Source organism: Ammospiza nelsoni, chromosome Z, assembly GCF_027579445.1.
Source record: "Ammospiza nelsoni isolate bAmmNel1 chromosome Z, bAmmNel1.pri, whole genome shotgun sequence".
NCBI classification, from domain to species: Eukaryota; Metazoa; Chordata; class Aves; order Passeriformes; family Passerellidae; genus Ammospiza; species Ammospiza nelsoni.
The window spans coordinates 87453288-87479068 of NC_080669.1; the positions used below are offsets into that span (position 1 = coordinate 87453288).

Sequence of the window (25781 nt, forward strand, 5' to 3'; positions counted from 1 at the left end):
TATATCTTTCTCGTGAGGGAAGAGGAAGGTCAGGCATCGATCTCTTCTCTCTGGTGACCACTGACAGGACCCAGGGCACGGCTGGAGCTGTGCCAGGAGGTTTGGGTTGGATCTCAGGGAAAGGCTCTGCCCCAGAGGGTGCTGGCACTGCCCAGGCTCCCCAGGGATGGGCACAGCCCCGAGGCTGCCAAAGCTCCAGGAGCCTTTGGACAGCGCTGCCAGGGATGCACAGGGTGGGATTGCTGAGGAGCTGGATTCGATGGCCCTTGTGGGTACTTTTCAGCTCAGGGTATTCTGTGGTTCACTCAGTCGGGATCATTCAGGTTGGAAAAGATTTCTGAGTTAATCAAGTCCCAGCTGTGCCCACCATGTCACCAGCCCAGAACTCTCAGTGTCACCAGTCCAGGCGTTCCTTGGACACCTCCAGGGATGGGGACTCCAACACCTCCCTGGGCAGCCCCTTCCAAGTCCTTTCCATGAAGAAATTCCTCCTGACGTTCAACCTGAACTTCCCCTGGCATAACCTGAACCCGTTTCCTCTTGTGCTGTCCCTTGTTGTCAGGGAGCAGAACCCGGCCCCCACCTTGAGAGCACAGAATTGTTACATTTGGTAAAGGCCTTTAAAATAACCGGGTCCAACTCTCACCCCAGCAGCCACCACCGTGTTCACCATTAGATGGCAGCTCAGGATGAGAATAAAAGCAGCACATTGCTCACAGATCTGTCCCCGAGACCAGAACGAAGAGATTCATTCACATATTTATAAACCTCAACTGGTATTTACTGCACCATTATAAAATAATCACAGACTGACTCATTAAAATAAAAGATTTTTCTTTCCCATTTAAGGCAGCATTTGCGACTAGAATTGCTTGGGAAGCCGCTCAGTAAAAGCAAAATATTTCTTGAAAGTGGTGCAGCAAAAGTCCAAAAGTCTCATTGAGAAAAAAATGACAGAATGGGGGAAAAAAAGAGACATATTCCTGAGATGGCAGTAATCTGGTGTGCAGGCACTTCCCCAGCATGAGAGTCTGGGTTTAACTCTGAGTTTAGGAATAAGCAGAGGAAGAACTTGCTGACCATCTAAATCCTATGAATAGGAGGCTGGTTTTGGATCCCTTGTTAAGGCTAAAAAGCCCCAAAGCTCTGCAGCTAGGGTTTTACCCAAATGGGAAGAAGAAAATATTTGAGCTATCACAAATGTTTACCTGGCTAAAAACCGTAAGAGCTCTAGTTGTTACTGCAGCTCTCCATTTACCTGCCTTAAAATGTGCCCTTTCCTTTGGTTTTGGGGAAGCTCTCTGCAAAGTCTCCAAGCAACTTTCAAGCACTAATCTTAAAGCCTGAAACATGCTGGGGTGTGGGCAGATATTTCTTCTCTTTATTGTAGAATCTCAGGATGGTTTGGAAGGAGCCTTAAAGCTCATCCATCCCACCCCCTGCCATGGGCAGGGACACCTTCCACTGTCCCAGGCTGCTCCAAGCCCCATCCAGCCTGGCCTGGGGCACTGCCAGGGATCCAGGGGCAGCCGCAGTATGTAGCACTAAGTTTTCAGGTACAATAAATTAAAACTGGCTAAACCTGGGATCCTCAAACACTCCCACAGCCTTACCACCACACTGTGGGAATCCCCTCTCTGAGCACTCCTGAATGCAACTCTTCTTCATCCTTTCTGCCCTTCCCTCTGCACCTTCCTCTGTTTTCTGCTGGGTTTTTACGTGGGAAGCACCTTTACACACAGCTGCTTCTTGGGAGCAGTGCACAAAAGCCAGGAGATGTTCAAGGAAAGCTGGAGGAGAGGTGTGAAACACAAGTACTTGACACATGATGGGGATTGTCACCTGTGTTCATCAATCAAACCCAAGATAAATACATTTTCTGTTTCCCCAGAGGTGGAACTGTTTTGCTCAGCTTCTAAAGGTTTACAGTGGTGGAAGGTTAGCACAGAATCATGGAATATCCTGAGCTGGGAAGGGTTCACCAGGGTCATGGGATCCAACTGCTGGCCCTACACAGACACCCCAAAAATCCCAGCCTGTGCATCCCTGCGAGCATTGTCCAAATGCCCCTGGAACTCTGGCAGCCTTGGGGCTGTGACCCCTTTCCTGAGATGTTTTCAGCTTTGTTGGGAGCTTGACAAGAGCTCTCATGGGCAGCCTAGCACATTCCTGGTGCTGGGATCAGGGCTGAGGCAGCTGAGCTTGTGCCCCAGTTGGGATTTCACTGCATTTTTCCCCCACTGCACCACTTGCCTGGGATATTTGGGTTATATGAGTTAACTCCAAAGTGGCTTTCAGATACTAAGCAGAAAATTCAGGCAGGTGAGTCTAAAACTGTATTCTTGAAGACTCCTGCATCAGAAGCAAGTGCCTGCTAATTGTACTGGAACTTCAAATCCACAAATCCACAGGGCTTTCCCTCAGGCTCTGCTGCTGCCATCCCTCTTGCTCCCCTCTCCGTACTGCCCAGCCCCAGTGCCTGTGCTGTGCAGGCCCAGGGGGACCTGGCTGTCCCAGCAGGTATGGACAGCAAACACCCAGCTGTGCCTGGACCCCAACAGAGCCTCTGCTTTGTGCTCTGGGAGCTCCTGCTGGGAACATCCTCCTGTGGAGGGTGGATCTCAATGGCAGCAGAGGCTTCTGCTCTCCTCTGCTCTGGAGCCAGGAAGAGCTGGAGGTGTCCACCTGCACAAGAGAAGGCTCCAAGCAAAGCCATCTAAAGGGGCTCCAGGAGAGCTGCCCAGGGACTTGGGAAAAGGGCTGGAGGGACAGCACACAGGGAATGGCTTCCACCACCCAAAGGGCAGGGATAGATGGGGAGGAATTCTTGGCTGTGAGGTTGGGAGGCCCTGGCACAGTTTCCCAGAGCAGCTGTGGCTGCCCCAACCCTGGGAGTGTCCAAGGCCAGGTTGGATGGGGCTTGGACCAGCCTGGATCGACAAGGACCCCTGTCCTTGTCCATGCCAGGGGTGAAGCTGGATGAGCTTTAAAGTCCCTTCCAACCCAAACCATTCACTGATCCTATGATTCTCTCCTCTGGCTGTGCTCCTTGGGCTGGAAGGTGGCTGTATCCCTTATCCTGCTGTGGAAAGGCCCAGCAGGCAGTGGGGAGTATTGAGGTACTGAGTGTTGCATCACATAAGTCCTTTTGTGTCTTTAGCTGTGAGTGAGCAAGAGGCCTTATCAGTGCTACTGGCAGCCAAATGTGACAATTAGCCAATGTCCCTGACAGTCCTCATCCCTCCTGACCAGAGGGACAGGTGAGCTCCGTGACTGGCTGGAGTTATGTTTTCTCTGTCTGGGGTTATGTCTTTTTGGCAGCTCTAAAACCACATGTAGTTAATTTCCAGCCAGGGGACCTTCCTGCTCACCTTCCAGCCTGACACTCAGCTCAAGCACACACCTGGGGCAGTCACTTCTAGCAGAGGGGCTGATAGCCACAGGAGGGGCTGTGCCAAACCCTGCAACACACAGGAACACTGGGGCTGACTGACCAAGCTTAGCTCTGGCTCACCAAAACACACTCTGTATCTGCTCTTCCACAGGAGAGGGCCTGACCTGTTCTTTGCACTGAATGGAAGCCAATTCCTCAAATCTTTTTGTAAGATATCTTGGCATTTCTGTTAGAGACCCAGCTTTTGGAGTCCAAGGGTTATGTGGGGATATTAAACTGTCATTCATGAAATTGCAAACAAATAGTTCCTTGTCCTAATGTTTAAGCAGAAAATCTTGAAGACAAAGACATTTTAAATTGAAACCAGCTTGAATGCTGCAAACACTGAGGATTTTCAACCATCAGACAGCTGGCTGTACTTCTGTGAAATCCTCTCTGCTGACCAGCCTACAGTCTCCTGCCCTCCTTGTCCCACATGCTTGGCTCCTCCAGAGGCACATCTCACCCCACTGTTTGCCTTTTCCTCCCACAGTCAGCAGCACAGCAGCGTTTGGACACATGGTAGGCAAGTTCTCCAGCTAAAGGGTTTTCCACAAACATCTTGAAATCTACTGACCCAGTCAATGAGTTACAGGAGCAAGCTCATAGAATCACAGAATCATGGAGCGATTTGGGTTGCAAGAGACTTCAAAGCCCATCCATTCCCACCCCCTGCCATGGAGGGACACCTCCCACTGTCCCAGGCTGCTCCCAGCCCCATCCAGCCTGGCCTGGGACACTGCCAGGGATCCAGGGGCAGCCACAGCTGCTCTGGGCACCCTGGGCCAGGGCCTGCCCACCCTCACAGCCAGCAATTCCTTACCAATATCCCATCTGTCCCTGCCCTCTGGCAGTGAGAAGCCATCCCTGTGTCCTGTCACTCAATGGAAAAGGGGGAAACACACCTCCAAAAGATGGACTGACCTTCATCATGCATCAGTAATTCTGTCTTGATCACTTGGAGAGCTCAATTATGTTATGTATTCCACCCTGTGACTTTCAAGGAGAGATGCTTCCACAGGGAGTGTCTTACTTAAGGAGGTAAGTTATTTGTATGCATATATTTATGAGCATATATCTGTACCTACATATGTAACTCACCCTAAGTGCCTCATCTAAAACATGTGAACAAATGAAATGTTTTTGATTCCCCAGGGTCTTCCTAAAACACGGGCAATTCTTTACACGGAGAGAGTAGCTGCACATCCTGTTTAAATAATTTTTGTCATGTGTATGCTGTACCTAGAGCAGGGGTGAGAAAAGAGCTGAGGAGCTCAGCGTCAGGACAGCTGAATATCTGTGCTCGCCATCACCGCTGCTGGAGCGTGACGCAGTAGCCACAGCACCTTCCCCAGGTGACGCTGGTGGTGACCTCCCTGCCAGGATCATAGTCAAAACAAGGAAAAAACAAAGCACAGCAATCGGTGATGTAGTCTTAATACTAAACTTTTTGGCATGTTGTCCAGAGCTATGGGTTCATCCACCCCCTACACACCCAGCAAGGACGGAATCACTGGTAAAACAAACCTCCTGTGTGATTAAATAACCTTGTAGCTAAAGTTTGTGTTTATTCAGTGCAGTTTTTGACAGCAAACCCATTTACGCAGGTTGTGGAGGTCTATGACTGCTTGTTCCTCACTTTAATGGCCAGGAATGGACAATCTCCATGATGAGTGAATAAAGGCATCATGTAACTGCCTGATCACAAACACTTTCTAGGATAAGTTAATTCCTGGGTTTATATTTGCCTTAACCTGCCTAGATTATAACCAATAAGTAACTGCTTTAAATGTGCTTTTGATTAATGAAAGCTAAATTATCCCTGAAATCAGGGATATTGACCACAATTTAGTCACAAATTAAACTATGGGGAATTCTGTTTAAACAAAAGAGAATGGTTGAACCTTGAAGCAGGTGGGCTAGAGACATATCCTGGGCAACCAGCTCCAGCTGACTCTGCCTTGAGCTGCAGGGGGTTGCTGTGGGAAGCCTCCTCTGGCCCTTTCCAGCCTCAGCTTCTCTTGATCTGTGAATCCTGTCACCAATTCTAAAGCTGAGTGTGCTGTGAAACAGCCTCAAGCTCCCTTTGTTGCACTGCATCTCCTAAACAAAATGGATCAAAGAATCCTCCTCTCCCTCTGTTATAGTTGTGATTATTAATGTGTCAGTGCTGAGTTGGCAGTTAGACTCAATCACCTAAGAGATATTTTCCACCCTTAAATGATGCTATGATTCTGTAAGTCTGTCAGCTGTTTTTGCAGCTGCCCTGCTCAGGAGCTCCTCTGGATCAGCTGATAAACCCCAACCAAACTCACTTTTCTCTTCTGGGGGCTTCTTCACCCCCCTGCTGGCAGAAAAAGCATGCACCTGGGACAGGAGCATCCTCACAGACAGGACCCAGCTTTGCAGAGTTCTGCTCAGAGCTGGGAGATGAGCTTGCATGATGCCTATCAACCTGTGCCAAAGTTTCAGCCAGCAGACAGCTTTCTGTGCATGGCACAGCAAGAAGCAGCAGCCCTGAACATCTGGACTTGATGTCCATAGCACTCTTTGCAGCATCTTCATTTTTCATCTCAGTGCATGGCTTTTGTGGTCATTCCTTACAATTCTTATCAGAAGAAATTCTTCCCAAGTTTCTGATCCCTCTAGCTCTGATGATTGCAGTGTCTTCCTGTCTACAAGACGCAAACAGCTTGCATCCCAAATGTCACCTCTGAGGTCATCCATCCCTCCCATCTTGCTCCATGGCTGTTTTCCAGTCATCCAGCTACTTCCCTCTTTACTATTGCAACAACTCTGACACAAGCCCCCTCTTTCAAAGCTTTCCCTATCTGTCCAGCTTATTAATCCTCTCTAGCAGCGCTGCCCTCCCCCTCTCCAGCCTCTCCCCTGTGCTCTGCCTGGTCCTTTGCAGCATGGCCAGTCACATGCGGTGCTTGGGCAGGTCATATGATGGGTAGGGACTGCCGGGCTAGGCTGTGGCAGGGGCCCCTAGAGGCAGCACACCTCCAGCTCCCGTCCAGCCTCGGCCATCGGCAGCCCCGTGACTCACTCAGGTGCTGGACCTGCCTCCTGCACGGCACGGAAGGACAGGCACAAGGAGGTGCACAAGGAGAGTTCCCTTCAGGGAGCTGATTAGTGGGATGGGTCCTGCACCCATATCCCAGACTGGGGACGTGTGCTGCTACTGCTCCCTACCTGCCCAGCAGGCCTCTGCTTAGGGGATGCCACCCTTGCTCTGTAAAGTATATAATAAAATGAAAACCCCAGAATGATTTGGGTTGGAAGAGTCCCTCTCATTTCACCCCTCTGCCATGACTTGGGATATATCTCATTAACCCAGGTTGCTCCAGCCTGGCCTGGGGCACTGCCAGGGATCCAGGGGCAGCCACAGCTGCTCTGGGCACCCTGGGCCAGGGCCTGCCCACCCTCCCAGCCAGCCATTCCTAATTCCCAATGTGCCAAAATCTGTGCCTGCCCTCTGGCAGTGGGAGCCATTGCCTGGGGGCTGTCCCTGCCTGCCTTGTCCCCAGGGGCTGTGCAGCTCTCCTGGAGCCCCTGGAGGCCCTGGCAGGGGCTCTGAGGTGTCCCTGGAGCTTCTCTGGTGCAGCTGAACAGCCCCAGCTGGGCCAGGCTGGCTCCAGAGCAGAGGGGCTCCAGCCCTGGCAGCAGCTCCGTGGCCTCCTCTGCACTGGCTGCAGCAGCTCCAGCTCCTTGTGCTGCTGGAGCCAGGGCTGGGGCAGCTCTGCAGGTGGGCTCTCACCTGAGCCCAGGGGCACAGGGGCAGCATGCCCCACCTTGACCTGCCTGTCACACTGCTGGTGATGCAGCCCAGGGCGTACCTGACCTGTACAGGGAAGCCCTTTTGCTTTTCCCCTGCCCTCACTGCAGTCTTTCTGCCTGTCCGGACTGGGAAGTTCTGGGATGAATGTCTGCTGTATCTACATTACAGACAGGTACATAAGTTCAAGGCACTAAGAAATGCCCCAAACTCTTCCTGATTAATTAGAGAGCCTTTGACTCTTCCTAATAAGCTCCACACACTCAATAAACACAATAAATGAGAGAAGTTAGGCAATTAGGAATAAATGGCCAGAAGATGAAACAGAGCCTGATGAGGACCAGCCTCCCATCATCCCATTGCAATCTCTGAAAAGAGGTGTTGTAGGTGTCCTTTTCATGGAGACATTGAGTAATAAGACTGGATTCAGGGATGCGATAACCAATGAGTTGTCAAAGTAAAATGTGCAACCTGGTGAAAACCAAAATGACTAATACTGTTGGTGTAAGTAAAGCCTACATCTGACAAAGCACTGGACTCCCTGTATTTCCAATGGTGACTTGAGGCTTTCCCCTACCTCTGGCAGATCCCATCTCTACACTCTGCATGGGTTGCAGAAGACAAATAGTTCAAAGGGTAGGGTAAAGGAAGAACAGAGTGCTGGAGAGCAAATGACACTGACCTCGGTGATACACAGCCACATCTTGTGCAGCTTATTCCTGTCCTCAAGCTGTTTGTCACCCTTTTTCTTCACACAAAGGCTACTGCGTAAAGTCTGTGTTTGTGTTTTAAAATACGATTCCTCTTCAGTGTGTGAATCGCAGTGAAATACTGCCATCTTCTAAACACCAGCTGAATCAGCAATCAGGACCAGAAATAGATGAAGAATTTCTGTAACTTACACAACAACTGCCCAGGAAGAAACAATTATCTGATATTTGCAGCCATAAAGCCTGGGTACAAATTAACAATAATGGTGAGAACTAATATATGTTTTTACAGGGCTTTGCTAAAGTGAGTAAAGAATTAATTGGTTTTAATAAAAAACTTGTTTACTTTCCAGTGGCCACTGGAAGTGGAGTGGCATGCTCAGAGTTTAATGGGTTTGATGTCCATCCAGATTTACAAATCAGTTTTGAAAGCCTGAGATAGATTTAAAGTGGATTTAGGAGCGCTGCAAATTAATAATAGAATAATAGAATGGGTTTGAGTGTAAGTTAAAGATCCACCTGTTTCCAAAACCCCTGTCATGTGCAGAGACACCTTCCACTAGATGAGGTTGCTCCAAGCCCTTTCCAACCTGCCTCCAGACAACTGGTTTGGGCATTAGTCTGGAGAGTTTTCAGAAAAGAAAGAGATGTCAGCTTACTCATTATTCTGCCAAAATGCCAAATTCCAAGATTTTTTACCTGCTAATTACAGAACTAATCCCAAAGCCATAACTCTGTCCAGTCCAACAGACCCATCTCAGTGGGCAGGAGGGCCACTGCCTGCTCTGCCAGTTCTCAGAGTCTCTGCTGGTGCTGCAGCCCAGCTGAGTGTTGGGTGCACCTCGCTGGTGGTGTCACCACATCCACTCCACACTTGGGCCAAATGTTCCTGCAGATTTGAAGAAAAGGCTTTTACATAAGGATATGCACTCTAAAGCAATCCCTAAATCAAACAGCTGCCCTACCATCTCCTCTCTGGACTCTCTAGCAGTCCCAGGCTCCTCTTATTTTAGCATTTTTTTCTTTGCTGGATGCAGGAGACTTAAAGCAGAAGCTCTGTTGGGGCCTCACTACCTGCCAGCTGAAGGATCAAGTAAACACAAACTTCTGAGATGTTTCTCCTGTCCCACCAAAACAGAACCTCAGAAAGGAGCAGAAGAATATCCCTCTGGCCATCCACAACACCTCTGCACTGCCAATGGACTTGGCTGCAAGTCCATGTTCAAGCCCAGACATGCTCTGCATTCATCCAGCTTGGACGGAAAATGTTGAATTTTGCTTAAAAGCGTAAGGAGAGAGAAATACACGTCATTCCTCCGCACAGACCTAAAGGCATCCTTGTCTGCAGAGGGGATGGAGCAGGCCCACCACACACCACCGGGCCTTCTGTCTGACACAAAGCAGCCTAGCAGCCCGGATCCGTCTCAAGGACCATGAGACATGCTGGGAATGACAAGCTGAATTCCACTTGTCTGCTTGGGCACGGCAAACAGGCGTCAGGACACACAGAGCTCTCTCTGGCCTCCAGCCTGAGCTCCTGTGCAGCCCTGATGGGGATAAAGGAGGGCAGGATCACTCACAGCAACCCAGGGACTCATGCAAGACATGGGCAGGGGTGAAAAGAGATAAAAACCATCATAAAAATCATTCCTGTTGCTCATATATACATCTGGGAAAACAGCAGAAGCTTGAAGAAGGAAGAAGAATTTTGTCTGTGGTGAAGGGTGGTCTCCATGGTCCCCCATGGGGAGGGGGCAGCCCGCAGGGATCAAAGCCTCCTGGAAACCTCCCAGTGGATGGCGATGCCTGGAGACAGGTACAAACTGTAACCCTGTGTGACAACGTTCACAAGAATTAGCATTTCTCAGGAATGCGGGGATTTATTCTTCAAGGCCCACCATATCCGCGAGCACTGCAGCCCAAACACTGCACCAACAGAGCATGTGTTTGATAAGAACCCAGGAACAGATGCCAGCGGATTTAATGTGGGACAGGAGGCCCATTGCAGGTTTGCAGACTGCTGGCAGGGTCAGCTGTAAATATTCCCTCACAATCAAAGGCATTCATCTAAGGATTACATGCTGGGGGCTTTGTGGTAAAGTAAATTTGCAACTAACAGGACCATTAATAGTCAGACAGTTTAGTGGGCTCACTGGCTGCCATTTATTTTCCCCCCAGTCATTTTTACTACATCTAAATACCATGGGGATGTGAGACTTGAATGAGGTGGCTTAAGAAATCAGCTTAGAAGGAGTAGGAGAAGGGGTTACCTCCAACAAAGAGAGCTCAACGGGGATCGAACCGGGATATCAATAGTGGGTAAGGCCACTGAAGCATGTGAGCTGATTTCATAACCTACTGGAGATTAGCCTCTTCTGTAAGCAAACCAACCTACACAGGGGTATGAAGTATTGGTCCTATACAGTGTGTTCACAGAGGGGATGTATTTGAAAGGCTGAGGAGGGAAGGTGGAACTTTGTGGGGTGAGGAGTGGCTGTGAAACAAAGATACCATGGCCTGTTTTCACCCTAGTTTGACACTCTCAGAGCAAAACCAACCAGAGCAGAAACTGTGCTGCAGAAATAATATGTCCCCCCCACTGCAGCAAGCACTAAGCATAAAATAATTGTGGTGTGATGGGATGATGACAAACCAAGAGTTCCAGGGCTGAGCTGGCACAGGGTGATACAAGGATTAACCTGGGATAATATTTCACTGGAGAGCTGCCTCTCCAGAATACCAGACATCTTGGGGTGCGGTCAGCTCTGCACCCCCATCCTTCCCAGGCCTTTGCCCCAGCTCAGCACACCTCAAGGCTGCTGCCATCCGAGCAGCCCTTTCCTCTCTCAGTTTGTTTGCTACCTGTCCTCCTTTGTCATCTCAGAAACAAACTAGGCTGGAGGAGCCGTGTGGGAAACTAGCATCAATGCCACTGGATTATACTGCCTGTGTTTTGTAATTGAAAGTAATAACTGTTTTATAACTAAAAACCAAAAACAAAAACAAAAACAAAAACAAAAACAAACAAACAAAAAAACCCCAGACAGATCCCTTTCTCTCCCCTCCTCTAATCCTGCAAATCCTACTCGCTCTTTCACTGGAGAAAGGAAGAATCAGGCAGGAAGAATGAAAAGTGGGTAAAACACTCTCAGGTTTCTAAATGCATTCCCTGATATTGAATATCTGACCTAAAGTCATGACATTTCTCTTAGCTTGTTCAGATGAAAAATTTTTAATAGGAGCATCTTTAACTCTGGGTGGCATGCCATTGTTTTCACTAACCACTTCACAAGCCCAGGAATCACAATTTTTCCCTGACAGGAGTGGCCAAGTGTTCCACTTGTGCCTTCCCAGCAATGTGAACACAACAGGATGCAACCTTAGCCATGGGAATACTGTACAAATCCCTCTGCAGCCACTCGTATCAGCAGTGGTACTCTGTCCTGGGCCTCTCTCTTTGCTGCATTTCCACTGCAGGCCATCCATGGGAGGATGAGGGATGCAATGTTGGCAACGCTGTTAATGCAAAAGGCGGCTGTGAGTTTTCCTTGTTATCTCCAGCACCACTCACACCAGAATTACTCTATCTCTACAGGTTTTTAAAGAGGTAGTGTGATGATGAAGGGTTTTCCCTTTTCCTTTAACGCTCAGATCTTTAACGGTATTGTCATTTCTGCAAGGAAAGCAGGTGTCTACCTGCTAATTTTAAAGACAGGGGAAGAGAGGCATTAATGACAATTATTTTACAGAAGTCTTCTGACTTCAGTCTCCTCGAAGTCCTTTCTGTCAGGGATGCTGAACTCCTGCAGAAGACACTGACCATAACCCACATTTGTGATGTTCTTCTTGTATAGAAACAGCATCAAAAGTTTCTATCCTTGATGGATGCACAGGTGCATCTATCCATCCATCCTTGATGGATGCACAGGTGTGGAAACCTCTCAGATTAAATTCTGCTGCTGTAAAACCTGTCTAGTCCTTACCTGAGAGCACCAACAGACTTCAGACATTTAAATATTTGGGCATCCTAATTTACATCCCATACTGATTTTAGCTTTTTGCTACTGAAAGAAGCTTGGTTCCTCTCATGTACCTTCTACCTCCACATTTCATGACTGTGCTCTGAGTCACCATGTCTGGTGCTGCAGGAGAAACCAGACTCAGCCACCCAGCACCCACCTGCAAAGAGCTTGTGACTACAGCTGAGTGGAAACATTTTTCTATTTCCTATGAAAACACTCATGATTTCAAAAACATTCCTCTTCTGCTTTTGGACTGAACTGAGACCTTTAGGAAATCACGTAGGAATGGAGCCAGGGAGAGAGGAAGAGAGCCAGAAAGGCACCTCCAAGAACAGCCACTATCTCCACAGGCACTGCCCCCTCACACCAGCTGCTGAGGTAAAGCCTCCAACATCCCTACAAGTGCTGTAACTATGGAGCTTCCTTTTTTGAGGAACTCTTGAGTGTCCTTCCGTCTTTTAAAGTGGATTACTATCCTTTCACCCTGGTTTATTATTTATTACTTACTACAACATCCAGAAATTCCATCTGGGAGCCGTGAGGTCTTTTCCAGTGAAAAACTAATCAAAACTAGGAATTTTCCCTTAGAATTATTTGGCTTAACGAACTGCTATTTTCCAAGCAGCTCTGGGTGGGATCCTCCTTCCCCCCAGGACACAAGGGTTACAGAGAGGTCAGTGCCGAGCCACACTCCGTGAGTTGATGCAATGCCCATCACAACAGACCCTGAGCATCTCCCCAGATGATCATCACCCTTCAGCCGATGCAGCCAGGAATTATTTTGATGCGCTTTTTTCCTCGCTGTTGCTAAGCTATTCTCACTGCTACTGTCATTCTTGGAAGCCAGAGGCAAAGAGCAGGACTCCCCTCCCAGAGCCTGCAGTTGCACAGACAAAAGCAGGAGCTTTACAATAGAAGGAGAATGAGAAGATCTCGTGGTTAAACCACGATAATGTCGTGGTGGTCAGCAGTCTGCAAGGGGTTTGTTGGCACCAGAAATTTTTTAAATGATGAGGTGTTTGGTGATGAGGCTTGGCTGAATCATTTCCTGCAGGAGTAAGTCCAGTAGTGGACAGCAGCTGAGAAATTTAGGTCCTCTCTGTTTTAGGTCAGTGCTGGCAGGATGCTGCTCCTCGAGAGGGACCACACAGCTGCAGAGGAGAGCTACATCCTCAGGACATTTTGCTCAATCCCACGCTCCCTGAGGACCATGAGCATCATCTCCAGTCTCTGGAGATCTCAGAACATGTATTCATCCTGCAAAGTGAGAAATGAAGAGGTTCTAGGGGTGATCCCCAAAGAGGAGAGGAGCAGCAGTCCCCATTCACAACCTGTCACATATGAGAGCTATGAGGAAATAGAATAGAATAGAATAGAATAGAATAGAATAGAATAGAATAGAATAGAATAGAATAGAATAGAATAGAATAGAATAGGAGTATTTCAGTTGGAAGTGACCTACAATGACAATCTGCCAATCCACATGGAGTCAGGAGGTGTCTGAACTGAGGAAGCCTCACAGAGATGTGGGGTATAAACTCAGTGCCCTGAGAAAGCACTGCCAGAAAGTCAGATGAATTGATTAATTCTCTCCATTTGTGTCTATTGGTAAGGGCTAAAGAAATTCCTGTGCATGATTTTGCATGATATCCTGTTTCTTCCATCCATCCATCCATCCATCCATCCATCCATCCATCCATCCATCCATCATGTTTATACCACAAAACAAGAACAAACACACCAATTTCCATGCCAAGCATGCCATTTTCTACAAAAACCTTTAAAGGTTTTGCAGATCCTCTGACGTTTGTCTTTCGTTTTGACCATGAGCATCTACAAATCCTGGGTGCTCCCTTCACCTTAGGTGTGGGACACCACACTTCTCATCTTTGCCCATCGTCGGCCTGCACCTTTTTTCTTTGCCCTGGTGCTTTGTCCTTGCTTTCTTCCGTGAGTTTGGAGAGAAAGGGGAGCCACGGGGCTGAGGAAGGGGATGAAGAAGAGAGCAGGAAAATAAAGTGTTCTCAGAGCATGATCTCTTCTTACAGTGTAGTGGGACAGCAGCAGTATAAAGTGAAATAACTTGTCATGCATCAGCAATTGGTAAATAAACAAGTAATAAACAAGTAATAAATAAATGGTAAATTTTTGAGTTCAAAATTACTCATGATTTCAATAAGTTACTGCAGAAGGTGATGGGCTGCAAGTTGGGCAATGCCCTTCAGGTAACATCTCATGCCCTTTAGGTCCAGAGGGCCCAACGGGGGAAGTTCTGGGGGTTCCCATTGGTGGAGCTGAAAAAGCAGAGACCCCACTGGCACGTGGGAGTGCAGCATGAGCGGTCAGCAAAGTGAGCCCCCTTCCCAAACACCCCCAGTTCCCCACGCGGGGCTGCACGTCCCCTGTGTCCCTTGGGGTGTCAGCCCTGGGGACTCCCTGTGGCTCCCACCAACCCCTCCAATGTCCCCTGTGTCCCTCGGGGCGCCAGCCCTGGGGATCCCCTGTGAATCCCCCCCCCGCAATGTCCCCTGCGTCCCTCGGGGCGCCAGCCCTGGGGATCCCCTGTGAATCCCCCCCCCGCAATGTCCCCTGCGTCCCTCGGGGCGCCAGCCCTGGGCACCCCCGGGGACCCGCCCACGCGGGGCGTGGCCTCCCATTCATACTATCGCGACGTCACGGAAGGCGTGACCAATAGGAGCGGCGGCCTGGCCCCGCCCCCATGGTGCCACTGTAAAAGCGGCGCCGCTGCGCGTCCGCGCGAGCGTGTGTCCATCCATTCATCCCTTCCCCGCTCCAGCCTCCGTCCGTCCGTCCGTCCGTCCGTCCGTCCGTCCGTCCGTCCGTGCTGCCGAGCCATGAGGAGGCTCTTGCTGCTGCTGTGCAGCGCCGTGTCCTGCTGCATCGCGGCCGCGGAGGCGGCGCTGCCCGCGGAGGGAGGTGGGTGAGCGCGGTCCCACGCGGGAGCGGGGCAGCCGGGGAGCGGGCGCGTCCCCCGGCGGGGCAGGCGGGTTCCGAGGCGCTCTGCTGACCCTTCTCTCCCGCGGGCTCGCAGACGGCAGCGCGGAGCGTGTGCCGGCGCAGAAGGCGCGGGTGAAGTTCGGTCTCCGCTCCTCGCCGGACGCCGGTGAGGATGGCTGCGCGCTCGCCATCGGCCAGCAGCAGTGCTTGGAGGACTGCAAGTTCAACGTGACAGCTAAAACCTTCTTCATCATTCACGGCTGGACGGTAAGTGTGAGAAATCCCGGGCGATGCTTAGTCTGCCCACTCAGAGAGAGCAAACTGCCCTGCAAATGGCTCCAGAATATTGATTTTCAGGAATTTCTGTGGCTGACTCATCTCTGAAGGTGTTCAAGGCCGGGCTGGATGGCACTTTGAATCACTTGGTCTAGTGGAAGATGTCTCTGTTGATGGCAGGGGAGTTCAAACTAGATAATCTTTAATGTCCTTTTCTACCCAAACCTTTTTAGAATTCTGTGAATATAGGAATTTGGGAAAAGTTTTCATGTTCTGAGCACAATGGTCTCTTAAACGATGCACTTCTATTGAGATCTCTGGAGCAAAGTGTTCGGGGTCAGGCTTAGAAACTCTGAAATCACCCAACTCATTCATAACTGCTCAAGATCACTTCCTAGCTGTATAATGTGAACATAGCACTAAAATCCAACTGATAGACCACTACGAATGTGACACTTGACTTGACAGGCACGTGTATAGCCCTTCTGTAACCGTAGCTGAGTGCCCAGTCTGCTATGTGCACTCCTTGATAAAGAAACAAGAGGGCACACAGACTTTATCAAGGTTTTTAATTCTGCATTTGGTAAGGCTGAGTGTGTGGCACTCAGGGGGCTTATCAGCTCTGTCAGTGCCAATGCAAACTGCGCTGCCAGGTCTGGTGAATAATTTTGCAATCCATCAGAATTTCTTGAGAAAAAGTGAGATAAGGTGGCACGTAACGAATGCCTCTCCCTCCTGCCCTAGAAGGCAAGTGGGTAATTACAGCCAGAGTCTCTCAAAACCTGTTTTTCTTACTCCGTTGCATGCATGCTCTTGCTGCATCGCTGAGAGGTAGTGGGGCTTGCAGAGGAGCAGCATGCAGCTGGAGCAGCAAATGTAAATGACATGCTAATAACTTGACTGTGGATGTGTCATCTTGGTCCCGCGAGCTGGAAACTGACACCTGAATCTCTTTCCAGATGAGTGGCATGTTTGAAACCTGGCTTGACAGCTTGGTGTCCGCTCTGCAGGAGAGGGAGAAGGATGCCAACGTAGTCGTGGTGGACTGGCTCCCTCTTGCCCACCAGCTCTACACCGATGCCGTGAACAACACGCAGATTGTTGGAAAAACCATAGCGAGGTTTCTGGACTGGTTACAGGTAGTGCAAGCTAAGAGCAGCCTCTGTTGTAACGCTCTTACACCGAGGGACTGTTGCACAAGGCTGCCGAGGCTCACCAGCAGGGCAGGCTGTGCTGCAACACCCAGCCCAGGGCTTGGCCAGGTGATGGCTCGCAGCTGCAGTGCTGCTGCCCTGCCTCCCTGGAGGCGCTGCCGCGGGTGAGGCTCGCTCGGGTCAGTGGGGCTGAAGGGCAGCTCAGGTTTGGGAGCGCTGCCGGAGCCATGTGGGCTCGGGCCTGGCAGGAGAAGGGGAAGGAGGAGAGGTCCGTGGTGCTGCACTCCCAGGGGAAAGTTTTATTCTTGGTAATAAAGAATATCATAACTGGGGCTGGAACAGGGGTAAACCACAGGTGCCATCCAAACCGCTCCGCTTGTCTTGATGAAATACAAAACGAAGCGTGCTTATCTGCCCCCTCCCACCACTCCCGTCTTGGAACTGGACTTTATATTCCTGCAAGCAGAAGCAGCCCAGATGCCATGGAAGAGAGGGGTTCAAACTCTCATATTTTCTTTTCCTTGCAGGAGAACCCCCTCTTCAGGCTTGAGAATGTCCACCTCATTGGGTACAGCCTGGGTGCCCACGTGGCTGGCTTTGCTGGTAACCACGTCCGTGGCACTATAGGCAGAATTACAGGCAAGTGGCTTTTTAAGCACTTTTTCAAGCAGTCTCTCCCTTGCTCTTCCTGGCAGTGAGTTTCCCCGAAGAGGCTCGTTTCCTGTGTTGCTACAATGTTGTTTTGGTGTTATTCTTCCAGAAATGACAAGTTTTCTGCTTGTGGCAGCAGTGGAAAGCACAGGTCTCCTCACATCAATTACAGCAAGGCTTCAATGTAAAAGCCTTACCCAGGACAAACTGGTCCTGGGTTTGTTTGAATTTAAATGTAGGTTCAAAACAAGTCCAGCTCAAGCTCTTACTATCTAAATGCTATTCCTCTCAGTGATAGTGTTTTTGTAATTACAGCTCATAAACTAATGGAGGTGAGAGCTATTGGGTGCTGTTTGTCCCACAGAATGTCTGATTAAAAAAATCAAATCTAAACCCTCATTCTGGAAATATGTGAAGAGTTTGCTTCCAGCTCCCGAGGAAAGCTGATTTCAACATGTGAGGACTTAGGGCATAGTACAAGGAGTTGCATTAAGGATTTACATGTGACACTGGCAGTGATAATTCCACATAGCCTAGCAATAAATGTCTGTATTTAATTAATCAGGGAAAAAAAAAATCATCTAACAGTCAAGTTGTAGAAATGCTCTGGAGTGCAGCTTCTGGCTGGGGATGAGGCTCAGGGGTTAACAGAGCATCCCAAACCCATCATGGGATCTCAATGCAGGTATTTCTTGGCTGCTGCTTCAATTGTGTTAGTCGCTCCAAATGTGCAGTCTGAAAACAGACTAAATGTCACTGAGGCAGCTTTGCTGCTAGCTGTTCCTGGGGTGTTAAATCTCTTCTGGTGTTTGGACCTGCCTCTTGAATCATCTCTTCACCATCACCTGGTGAAGGCTCTTTGCTTCCAACAGGCAATCTGATCATGGTGCTGCTATTGGGTTGTGCTGCCCCAAAAGTGGAGAGGGGCATCTTTATTTGTCCCCTCAGTGAGCCCGTGGTGAAGACATCTTGAGGGACAGTACCAGCAATGGGGCTGGGACTGTCTGTGTGTCAGGTGGTGAGGAGACCTGCCAGCAGCAGGCTTCTGGCTATATTCTGTATGAAATAGCCCAATTTCTTACCTGGCCCCTTGTGTTCTGCCTCTGTCTCAGGCTTGGATCCTGCTGGCCCCATGTTTGAAGGAGTGGACCCCAGCAGGCGCCTCTCCCCCGATGATGCCAACTTTGTGGATGTCCTTCACACCTACACCAGGGAAACACTGGGTGTTAGCATTGGGATCCAGATGCCTGTGGGCCACCTTGACATCTACCCCAACGGGGGAGACTTCCAGCCTGGCTGTGGCCTAAGTGATGTCTTGGGAGCCATTGCCTATGGCAGTAAGTTCTCTTTAATCTTTTGCCTCTGGTCAGTGTAGGCTTCTCACAAATAGACTTGGGTTGATGGAAAGAAAACCATTTTTTCCTTCTAAAATGTCTGTACTTCTGGAGATAGTTTCTAGAAACTATAGATGCTTTTAGCAATGAAGCACATTCTCACTCCAACACCTGATCATGATCTGTGGTCTTATGCTGGGACTAAAAGCTCTTCATGGGAGGGACCAAGAGAGCATCTCCCACTAACCTCCTGAATTGCTGCTGTTCTAGTTTGTCCCTCCTCAGCTTGTGCTGGGCTGCAGAAAGGCATAGCTCACTTTATCTTATGGGCTGCTGGGGTGACAGCTGCTTAAACCAAGTGTATCCCTTGCAACTCTGCCTCTCCAGCAATTGGTGAAGTCGTCAAATGTGAGCACGAGCGGTCTGTGCACCTCTTTGTGGACTCCCTGGTGAACCAGGACAAGCAGAGCTTCGCGTTCCAGTGCACCGACTCCAGTCGCTTCAAGAAGGGCATCTGCCTGAGCTGCCGCAAGAACCGCTGCAACGGCATCGGCTACAACGCCCGCCGCATCCGGCACAAGAGGAACAGCAAGATGTACCTGAAAACCAGGGCAGACATGCCCTTCAAAGGTACGCCTCCCCTCCCAGCAGGAGCGCGGCCTCCCCGAGTGGTGTGGGGAAGGAGGCAGAGGCGGAGGAGCAGCATCTCCCCAAAGCTTTGCAGCTCCAGTTGCTGTTCTGCTGTTCTGCACCTGCCTGCACTGCTGTGCTGTGCCATCACTGTGCTCCTTCCTCCCTGTGGAATCCACCCACAGCAACACTCTGCCTTTTGAGCAGGGCTGCGGTTCACCTGCCGTGCTTGCAGAACTCAGCCTCAGAGCAATGTAAGGTCTGGGGAGCTGTCCCCAGGGTGGGCCTGCTACTGCTGTTGTGTAAAAAAACTCAAATTTGTAATCAGTAAGGGCAGGAAAAAGTGATCAGAGCTGTGTCACTAAAGGAAGGGTCTGGTCTTTGCTAGCCAACACTATTTCAAGCAGAGCTGTGCTGAGCGATGTTTCTTTCAGCACAGCTGATTCCGACTCTGCTCTTCTCTCTCTCTCCAGTCTACCACTACCAGATGAAAATGCACGTCTTCAGCTACAAGGACTTGGGAGAAGTTGATCCCACCTTCTCTGTCACCCTCCACGGCACCAATGGAGACTCTGAGCCCCTCTCTTTAGAAATGTGAGTAAACTGCCCTTTGTGTTTTTACCCAAGTACGAAGGCCACAGGGACTACACAGGATAGCAGAATTCTTTTTCCTCTGCCAGCACTGGCGTTGCATCCCAGCCTAGCAGCCTCACTTCATCACCTTTCCAAAAAGCTTTTCACTCAGTAGCTTAATTATAACTTATTACTGGACGAATTGGGAACACTTTAATGTGCCCAGTCCCATGTGAGCCTTCACGGCTCGTTGCTTTTTTGTGTGTGGGTTTTTTTGGTTGGTTGGTTTGTTTTTGCCCCCCACCATTTGGACACAGTCTGAAATGTCTCTGGAGGCACTGCTGACCTCCCTTAGCCTCTCCCAAAGGAAAGAGCAGGCACAAACCTCACCTTTAAGCTACGGAAGGATGGCCAAGCTAAGCACACACTGCGTTGTGTGGAGCCAGCTATCTGAGCTCCCGTCAGTGCAATCAGTAATTAACTGGTGACAGTTGAACGTGCAGCACTTGATAAGCTGCAGGGGCTCTGTTAAACTCCTGGCATGGAACAAAGGAGCACCTGGCATGCTTCCATAAGGAAAAAATGCCAAGTCTCTGCCTCTCTTCCAGGCTTGATCTAATTGGCTTAAACGCTACCAACACCTTCCTGGTCTATACTGAGGAGGACATGGGTGAACTTCTGAAAATAAAGCTCACCTGGGAGGGGACGTCTCAGTCGTGGTATGATCTCTGGAAAGAGCTCAGGAGCTACTGGTACAGGCCTGTGAATTCCTCCCAGGAGCTCCACATCAGACGAATACGTGTGAAATCTGGGGAAACACAGCAGAGGTAATAATTGTGCTAGGCTGCATGTGAACTGACCTGAAACTTCAACCCAGAGCCAAGGAAAAAAACCCAGTGTTTTGAATGTAGTTGGTATCCTGGCTGCCTTCCTTTTTGGTGTCACCAGCTATTGCTCCCTTGTGGTTTGGGAGAACAGGTTACTGTCCAGCATGAGGCTGCAAACAGGCTTTAAGCAAAACTGGTCACCACAGAGCAGATTTGGAGATTTACTTTGATACTGTGGGGTCCACTGGGACTAAATTAACATGCTTCAAGGTGGTTTGGATTGTACCTGAGATGTTAAAGTACTGAGCACCAAAAGTACTGAAAGATGGATGGTCATGGCTATTATTTATAGGCTCAATGTGCTGATTTGGTACAACCAACAGGGCCTAAAACTGCAACCAGTAACATGGTGGCACCAACCCCTCAATATCTGCACTGCTCCTTCTGGGATCTGGCAGGGGGATTGGAACTAGGTGATTTTTTTAAGGGCCTTTCCAAACCCAACCCATACCCCTGGATCATAGAACTGACCATAGAATTCTAGTGGAAGGTTCTCTACCATGGCAGGGATGATTTTTGAGGTCCTGTCCCACCCAAACCATTCTCTGATTGTATGATTCTTTGCAAATGGAAAGGTACTTGAGCATCCAAAAGTTGTTAAAGCTCCCAAGCATGTAGCACAGCACTCCCACACCTTCTGTTAATGTTGTTCTGAAGGTAACCCAGATCTGTCAAAGAGCAGCAGTTGACATTGATAATTTCCCACATTTCTCAGTGCTTTAAATAAGCATCACCTGTCATCTGTAAGGTATTCTGCATCCTGGCTTCTATGAAATGTAGGGGTAGCAGAAGCAAAGATCCCCAGTTAAAGTATTGAAGTAGGAAATAAAACAGCAACTCAAGGGGCTGATGGTGTATCAAGATGTTCTGTGGGATGGATGGCTAATCAAACAACTTGTCCTAGAATAAGCTGCAGTCCGTATTACCTGCTAATTGTTAATCATAAGACAGCAAGTGCCTTGACTTCTGTGTCCTCCTCCTCCTAGGTTTGCTTTCTGTGTGGAGGACTCCCAGCTAACCAGTATATCTCCTGGCAAAGAGCTCTGGTTTGTGAAGTGCACAGAGGAATGGCAGAAAAGGTATGGAAATCAGTCAAGAGAAATTCTGTATGGTGCATGTGGCTTGGCTGGGATGAGTGGAACCTTCTCATTGTATTTTTAGCTCCTGATACCTCTTTTTCTTTCAAAAAAGATAAGAAATCCTAGCCTATGATTCACACCTATCAGATTAAAATTTTTAATATCACCTACTATTGCTAAGTAGGTGGTATTATTCTCCCTTCTGACCTTGGATTGTCATATTGTACCTTTACATCTTTATAGCCAAACAGGTGTATCACATTCCTTGCTGCTGATTTTGGTAGGTGCTAAAGTCAGGTGCCACCCAAGCCCCAGATCTGTGCAATAGTGGAAAGGTAACTAAGAGTCATTCATTAAGTGCCCTGTAAAACAGGAGGAAGCTGGAAGAAGTGCAGGGCATTTCCTCAAGCTCGGGTGGAAGACCTTGAGCTGCCAAGAAATCACTTGGTTAAACTTTGAGCTCAACTGCATGAGGAAGATTCAGGTGAGGAGTTGCCGTGGTGTTACAGCCGAGTCCTGCAGTTTCATCTCCAGGCCTCCTGATCTCCTCTGCTTCAGGAGAGTGCCACTGCCAAAGCAGCTCAGGCTTCTTCAACCTCTGGGGCACTTCCCAGACACACACAACAGTCCTCAGAGCATGACTTCCAGAAAGTCTGGTCCCAGCAGTGACAACCTGATTGCCTCGGATGCCTCCGGTCATGTTTTGAATTAATTCCTGTTCATTTGACTAAATGATACTTTCCTTTGGATTTAGCCCAGCCTTTTGCTCTCTCTTAAATTTCATTTTGTAGACTTGGAGCTTTGTTGCTTCTAATCCAGAGGACGAAGTGCTTGTTAGGGCTAGCAGAGCTGCGTGGAAGTCGAGCTTAGCACAGCCTTCCTGGGCACAGAACTCAGCTCAGAAATGCGAGCTGGTCCCATTCCAGGTTTGGCAGAAACCAGCAAGCTGTGCTATGCACGGTAGCAAACAATTCTGTGAATGAAACCCCTGTGCAAGAACTTGTTGCTCTGCCACAAGTCTCGAAATATCGAGTAAACATTCCTGCAGGTACAATAAAAGGTTGTTTTGATATGCTACTTGGTAACCCCCATAAAACTGAATTGCTGGCAGATGTGCCCTTCCTCCTTTCTTGTGCAGTACAGCTTGTGCACGAGGCAGAGGAGTTGAGCTCAGCTGCAGCACACCATTTTTTCTAGGAAATGATCCTTCCTTCCAGAAATCATGAGTGATTACTTGCTGTTCAGCTCTCTGTTTCTGCCAAGTCAGTGCAATATTATAGTTCCCTCCTTAGAGATTGAGCCTGCAAACATCTGTCCATCCCAAATGGAGCTGCACAGGCAGGGTCTAGCTCAAGCCCTGTAATTTCTGCTTGCAGCCTGCATAATGTCTGCTGCAGGCTCTCACTGAGTAGCTACTGGGCAAAGTGCAGCTTTGGCAGAATAAAACACCAGCCTGTGCCGTCCAAACCTGTTCTTGGCGTTGCATGAGTTCTTAGAAATCCTTCTTTACTCCTCTTAACTTCTGCATTTAACTAGGTGTCTTTTTTGCTGTCTGTTTTCCCCAGGTCTGTGTCAAATCTGCTCTGAAGGCTTCCCTAAAGACTCACAACCAAGCAACCTAGATGCATGAAGACCACGCAGGTGGCAAGATGCTCTGGGAGAAACCTGGCTTGGCAGCACTTAAAGAAACTAGCTCTTCAGGACAAAACATCTTGGATTGGATGCAAGAAACTGAGGAGCAATTGATGAACCATGGTCCTAGACGTAAAATAACTAAAACTCCATTTTTCCCTTTCCCGAGGAGCCTGGTTTGCGCATTTAACCTTACCTTGACCTGTTACACACTGCATTTTCCCTTCCCTGCTCCCATTAACCAGGACTATGGATGAGATCTTCACAGACTGAGACCTCAGCAATGATCTTCTGGTCTGCCTGCCAGTGGAGTTGAGAAGACAAATAACCGTGCTAACTGCCCATCAGACTGTGGGTGACAGAGCTGCCAAGAACAAATTAGCACCTAGGGTAGGGTTACCATGGTCCTGTAGCACTGTGGGCTCTGGGAAGGTGAGACCAGCACAGGTCAGGTGTGTGGGGCTGTCCAGGGAAGGGCTGGGGATAAGCACAATGCCACTTAACTTCAAGTTGTCCTTTGCTTGCCTTAAAAATAATCTGTTCTGATACTAAAATGTCTATTTTCCTGACATATGGCCTGATAAGGAGGCAGAGCTCTGTCCTCCCTGTGCCTGGGGCAGGACATGGTGCAGGTGGTGGTCGTGGCAGCTGCTCCTCAGTGCCTGGTCAGTGTCTGCAGTGGGGCTGCCCAGTCCCATGTGGGGATCCCTTTTTAAGGGGCAAAGATAAGCTGCCCTTGTTCTGACCACAGGGATGGAGGAAGGCAATGCACCGTGCTGCCTCAGGAGAGCCTTGCACCACTCCATTTAACCTCTGAGAAAGTGCTCACCTCTGCTCAGAAGCTGTCGTAGCACCAATGCATAGTTAAGACCTTATTTTTGAGTGCCAAACATCCTGCCCTCAATTGTCACAACACCCCAGTTGGATTCCCTGGTCCCAGGTGATCTTGGCTTGGCTTTGGGTTGGACAGACTCTGCAGCTGTTCTGTTTGCTACAGCAGAGTGGACCTTGTCAGTTGGTGAAATAGGTTTTGTTTTGGTTGCTTGCTTTTGGCTTTTATTTCTTTTTCCTTTTTTTTTTTTTTTTTGTACTTTCTGGAAGGAAAATTGGTATAACAACCCTTGAGCTTTTGGCTTGCAGAAAAGCAATCTCAATAATGGTGTTGCCAGGTGGTGCGCTGAGTTCTGAAATCTTAGCAAGTCTTTCTGAGGCCTGCAAATCTCTTCAGTTTTTGTAGAGCTTCACTCCAACCAAAGCAAGCACATTTGGGGATATTTTTTTCATGGTTTTGTGCAAAGACTTCGAAAACAGAAGGCTTTGCAGAGTTATTGCCATGCCATACTTAGAGAAGTTTCAAAGCCCTATTTGTATATTGTGGTTTTTGTATGACTTAAAACATAATTTATTTGTCATATTGTATATATGTAGAATTTTAAACATTTTGGTTTTGCGTAACAGTTTTTATGAGCCTTGAGATCAAAAATAAAGGGCTTTGTAAAAATCAGTGAAGTCTTGTTATTGATCACAGAACCACTTAGGTTGGAAAGACCCCCCAGGAACACTGAGGTCAAACTTGTCCCCAGCACTGCCAGGGCCACCACTGACTCCTGTCCCCAAGTGCCACATCCTCATGGCTCAAAGGATGGGGATTCCACTACTGCTCTGGGCAGCTGTGCCAGGGCAAGACCACCCTTTCCATGAAGAAGTTTTCCCTAATTTCCAGCCTAAATTCCCATGGCCCAGCCTGAGGCCGTTCCTCTCCTCCTGTCCCTGGTCCCTGGGAACACAGCCTGACCCCCCTGGCTGTCCCCTCCTGCATTGTGCAGAGCAATCTACCAAAAGCTTTGACATTCCTTGCCAGAACAGCTATGACAGTCTTGTTCCTCCTTGCAGGTCCCTGAGACCTTCAGCCAGGTTCAGCACCCTCCTTCCTCCTCCTTCCCAGCTCCTCTGTGTGGCCAAGGCCAAGCTGTGCTCTCCATGCTCCCACCACCAAGGACCTTCAGGAACGGCGCAAAGTTACTCTGGATCTACAACTGCCCTGTAGAGATGCCCCCCATAAAACACCAGGAGAGGGGGGACACGGAGCTGCTGCCAGGGCTGGAGCCCCTCTGCTCTGGAGCCAGCCTGGCCCAGCTGGGGCTGTTCAGCTGCACCAGAGAAGCTCCAGGGACACCTCAGAGCCCCTGCCAGGGCCTGCAGGGGCTCCAGGAGAGCTGCACAGCCCCTGGGGACAAGGCAGGCAGGGACAGCACCCAGGCAATGGCTCCCACTGCCAGAGGGCAGGCACAGATTTTGGCACATTGGGAATTAGGAATTGCTGGCTGGGAGGGTGGGCAGGCCCTGGCCCAGGGTGCCCAGAGCAGCTGTGGCTGCCCCTGGATCCCTGGCAGTGCCCCAGGCCAGGCTGGATGGGGCTTGGAGCAGCCTGGGACAGTGGAAGGTGTCCCTGCTCATGGCAGTGGGTGGGCTTTAAGGTCCCTTCCAACCCAAACCTTCTGTGGTTACAGGTTTATTTCAGTTTTAGCTCAGTAGTGAGGACATTATTTGAACAGCACGAGTACTATCATATTTTTTTTCAGCAGAGTGAATGTCAGAAAACCAAAATTCTTCTCCGCTTTGCAGTAGAGGGATGTTCTGGCTGGCCGTTCCCCACAGTGA

At 49.3% G+C, this 25781-nt stretch overlaps 1 protein-coding gene across 1 annotated transcript; it reads left to right on the top strand.

Annotated features, from left to right (window-relative positions):
- Window positions 1-14730: 14730 nt before the first annotated feature.
- Window positions 14731-24624, top strand: LIPG (lipase G, endothelial type). The gene is made up of 10 exons (XM_059492992.1): window positions 14731-14883; window positions 14999-15171; window positions 16140-16319; window positions 16862-16973; window positions 18098-18322; window positions 18707-18949; window positions 19423-19543; window positions 20131-20349; window positions 21396-21488; window positions 23054-24624. The coding sequence occupies exons 1-10, from the start codon at window positions 14802-14804 to the stop codon at window positions 23073-23075; spliced, it is 1470 nt and encodes a 489-aa protein (XP_059348975.1). The 5' UTR covers window positions 14731-14801; the 3' UTR covers window positions 23076-24624.
- The last annotated feature ends 1157 nt before the right edge of the window (window positions 24625-25781 follow it).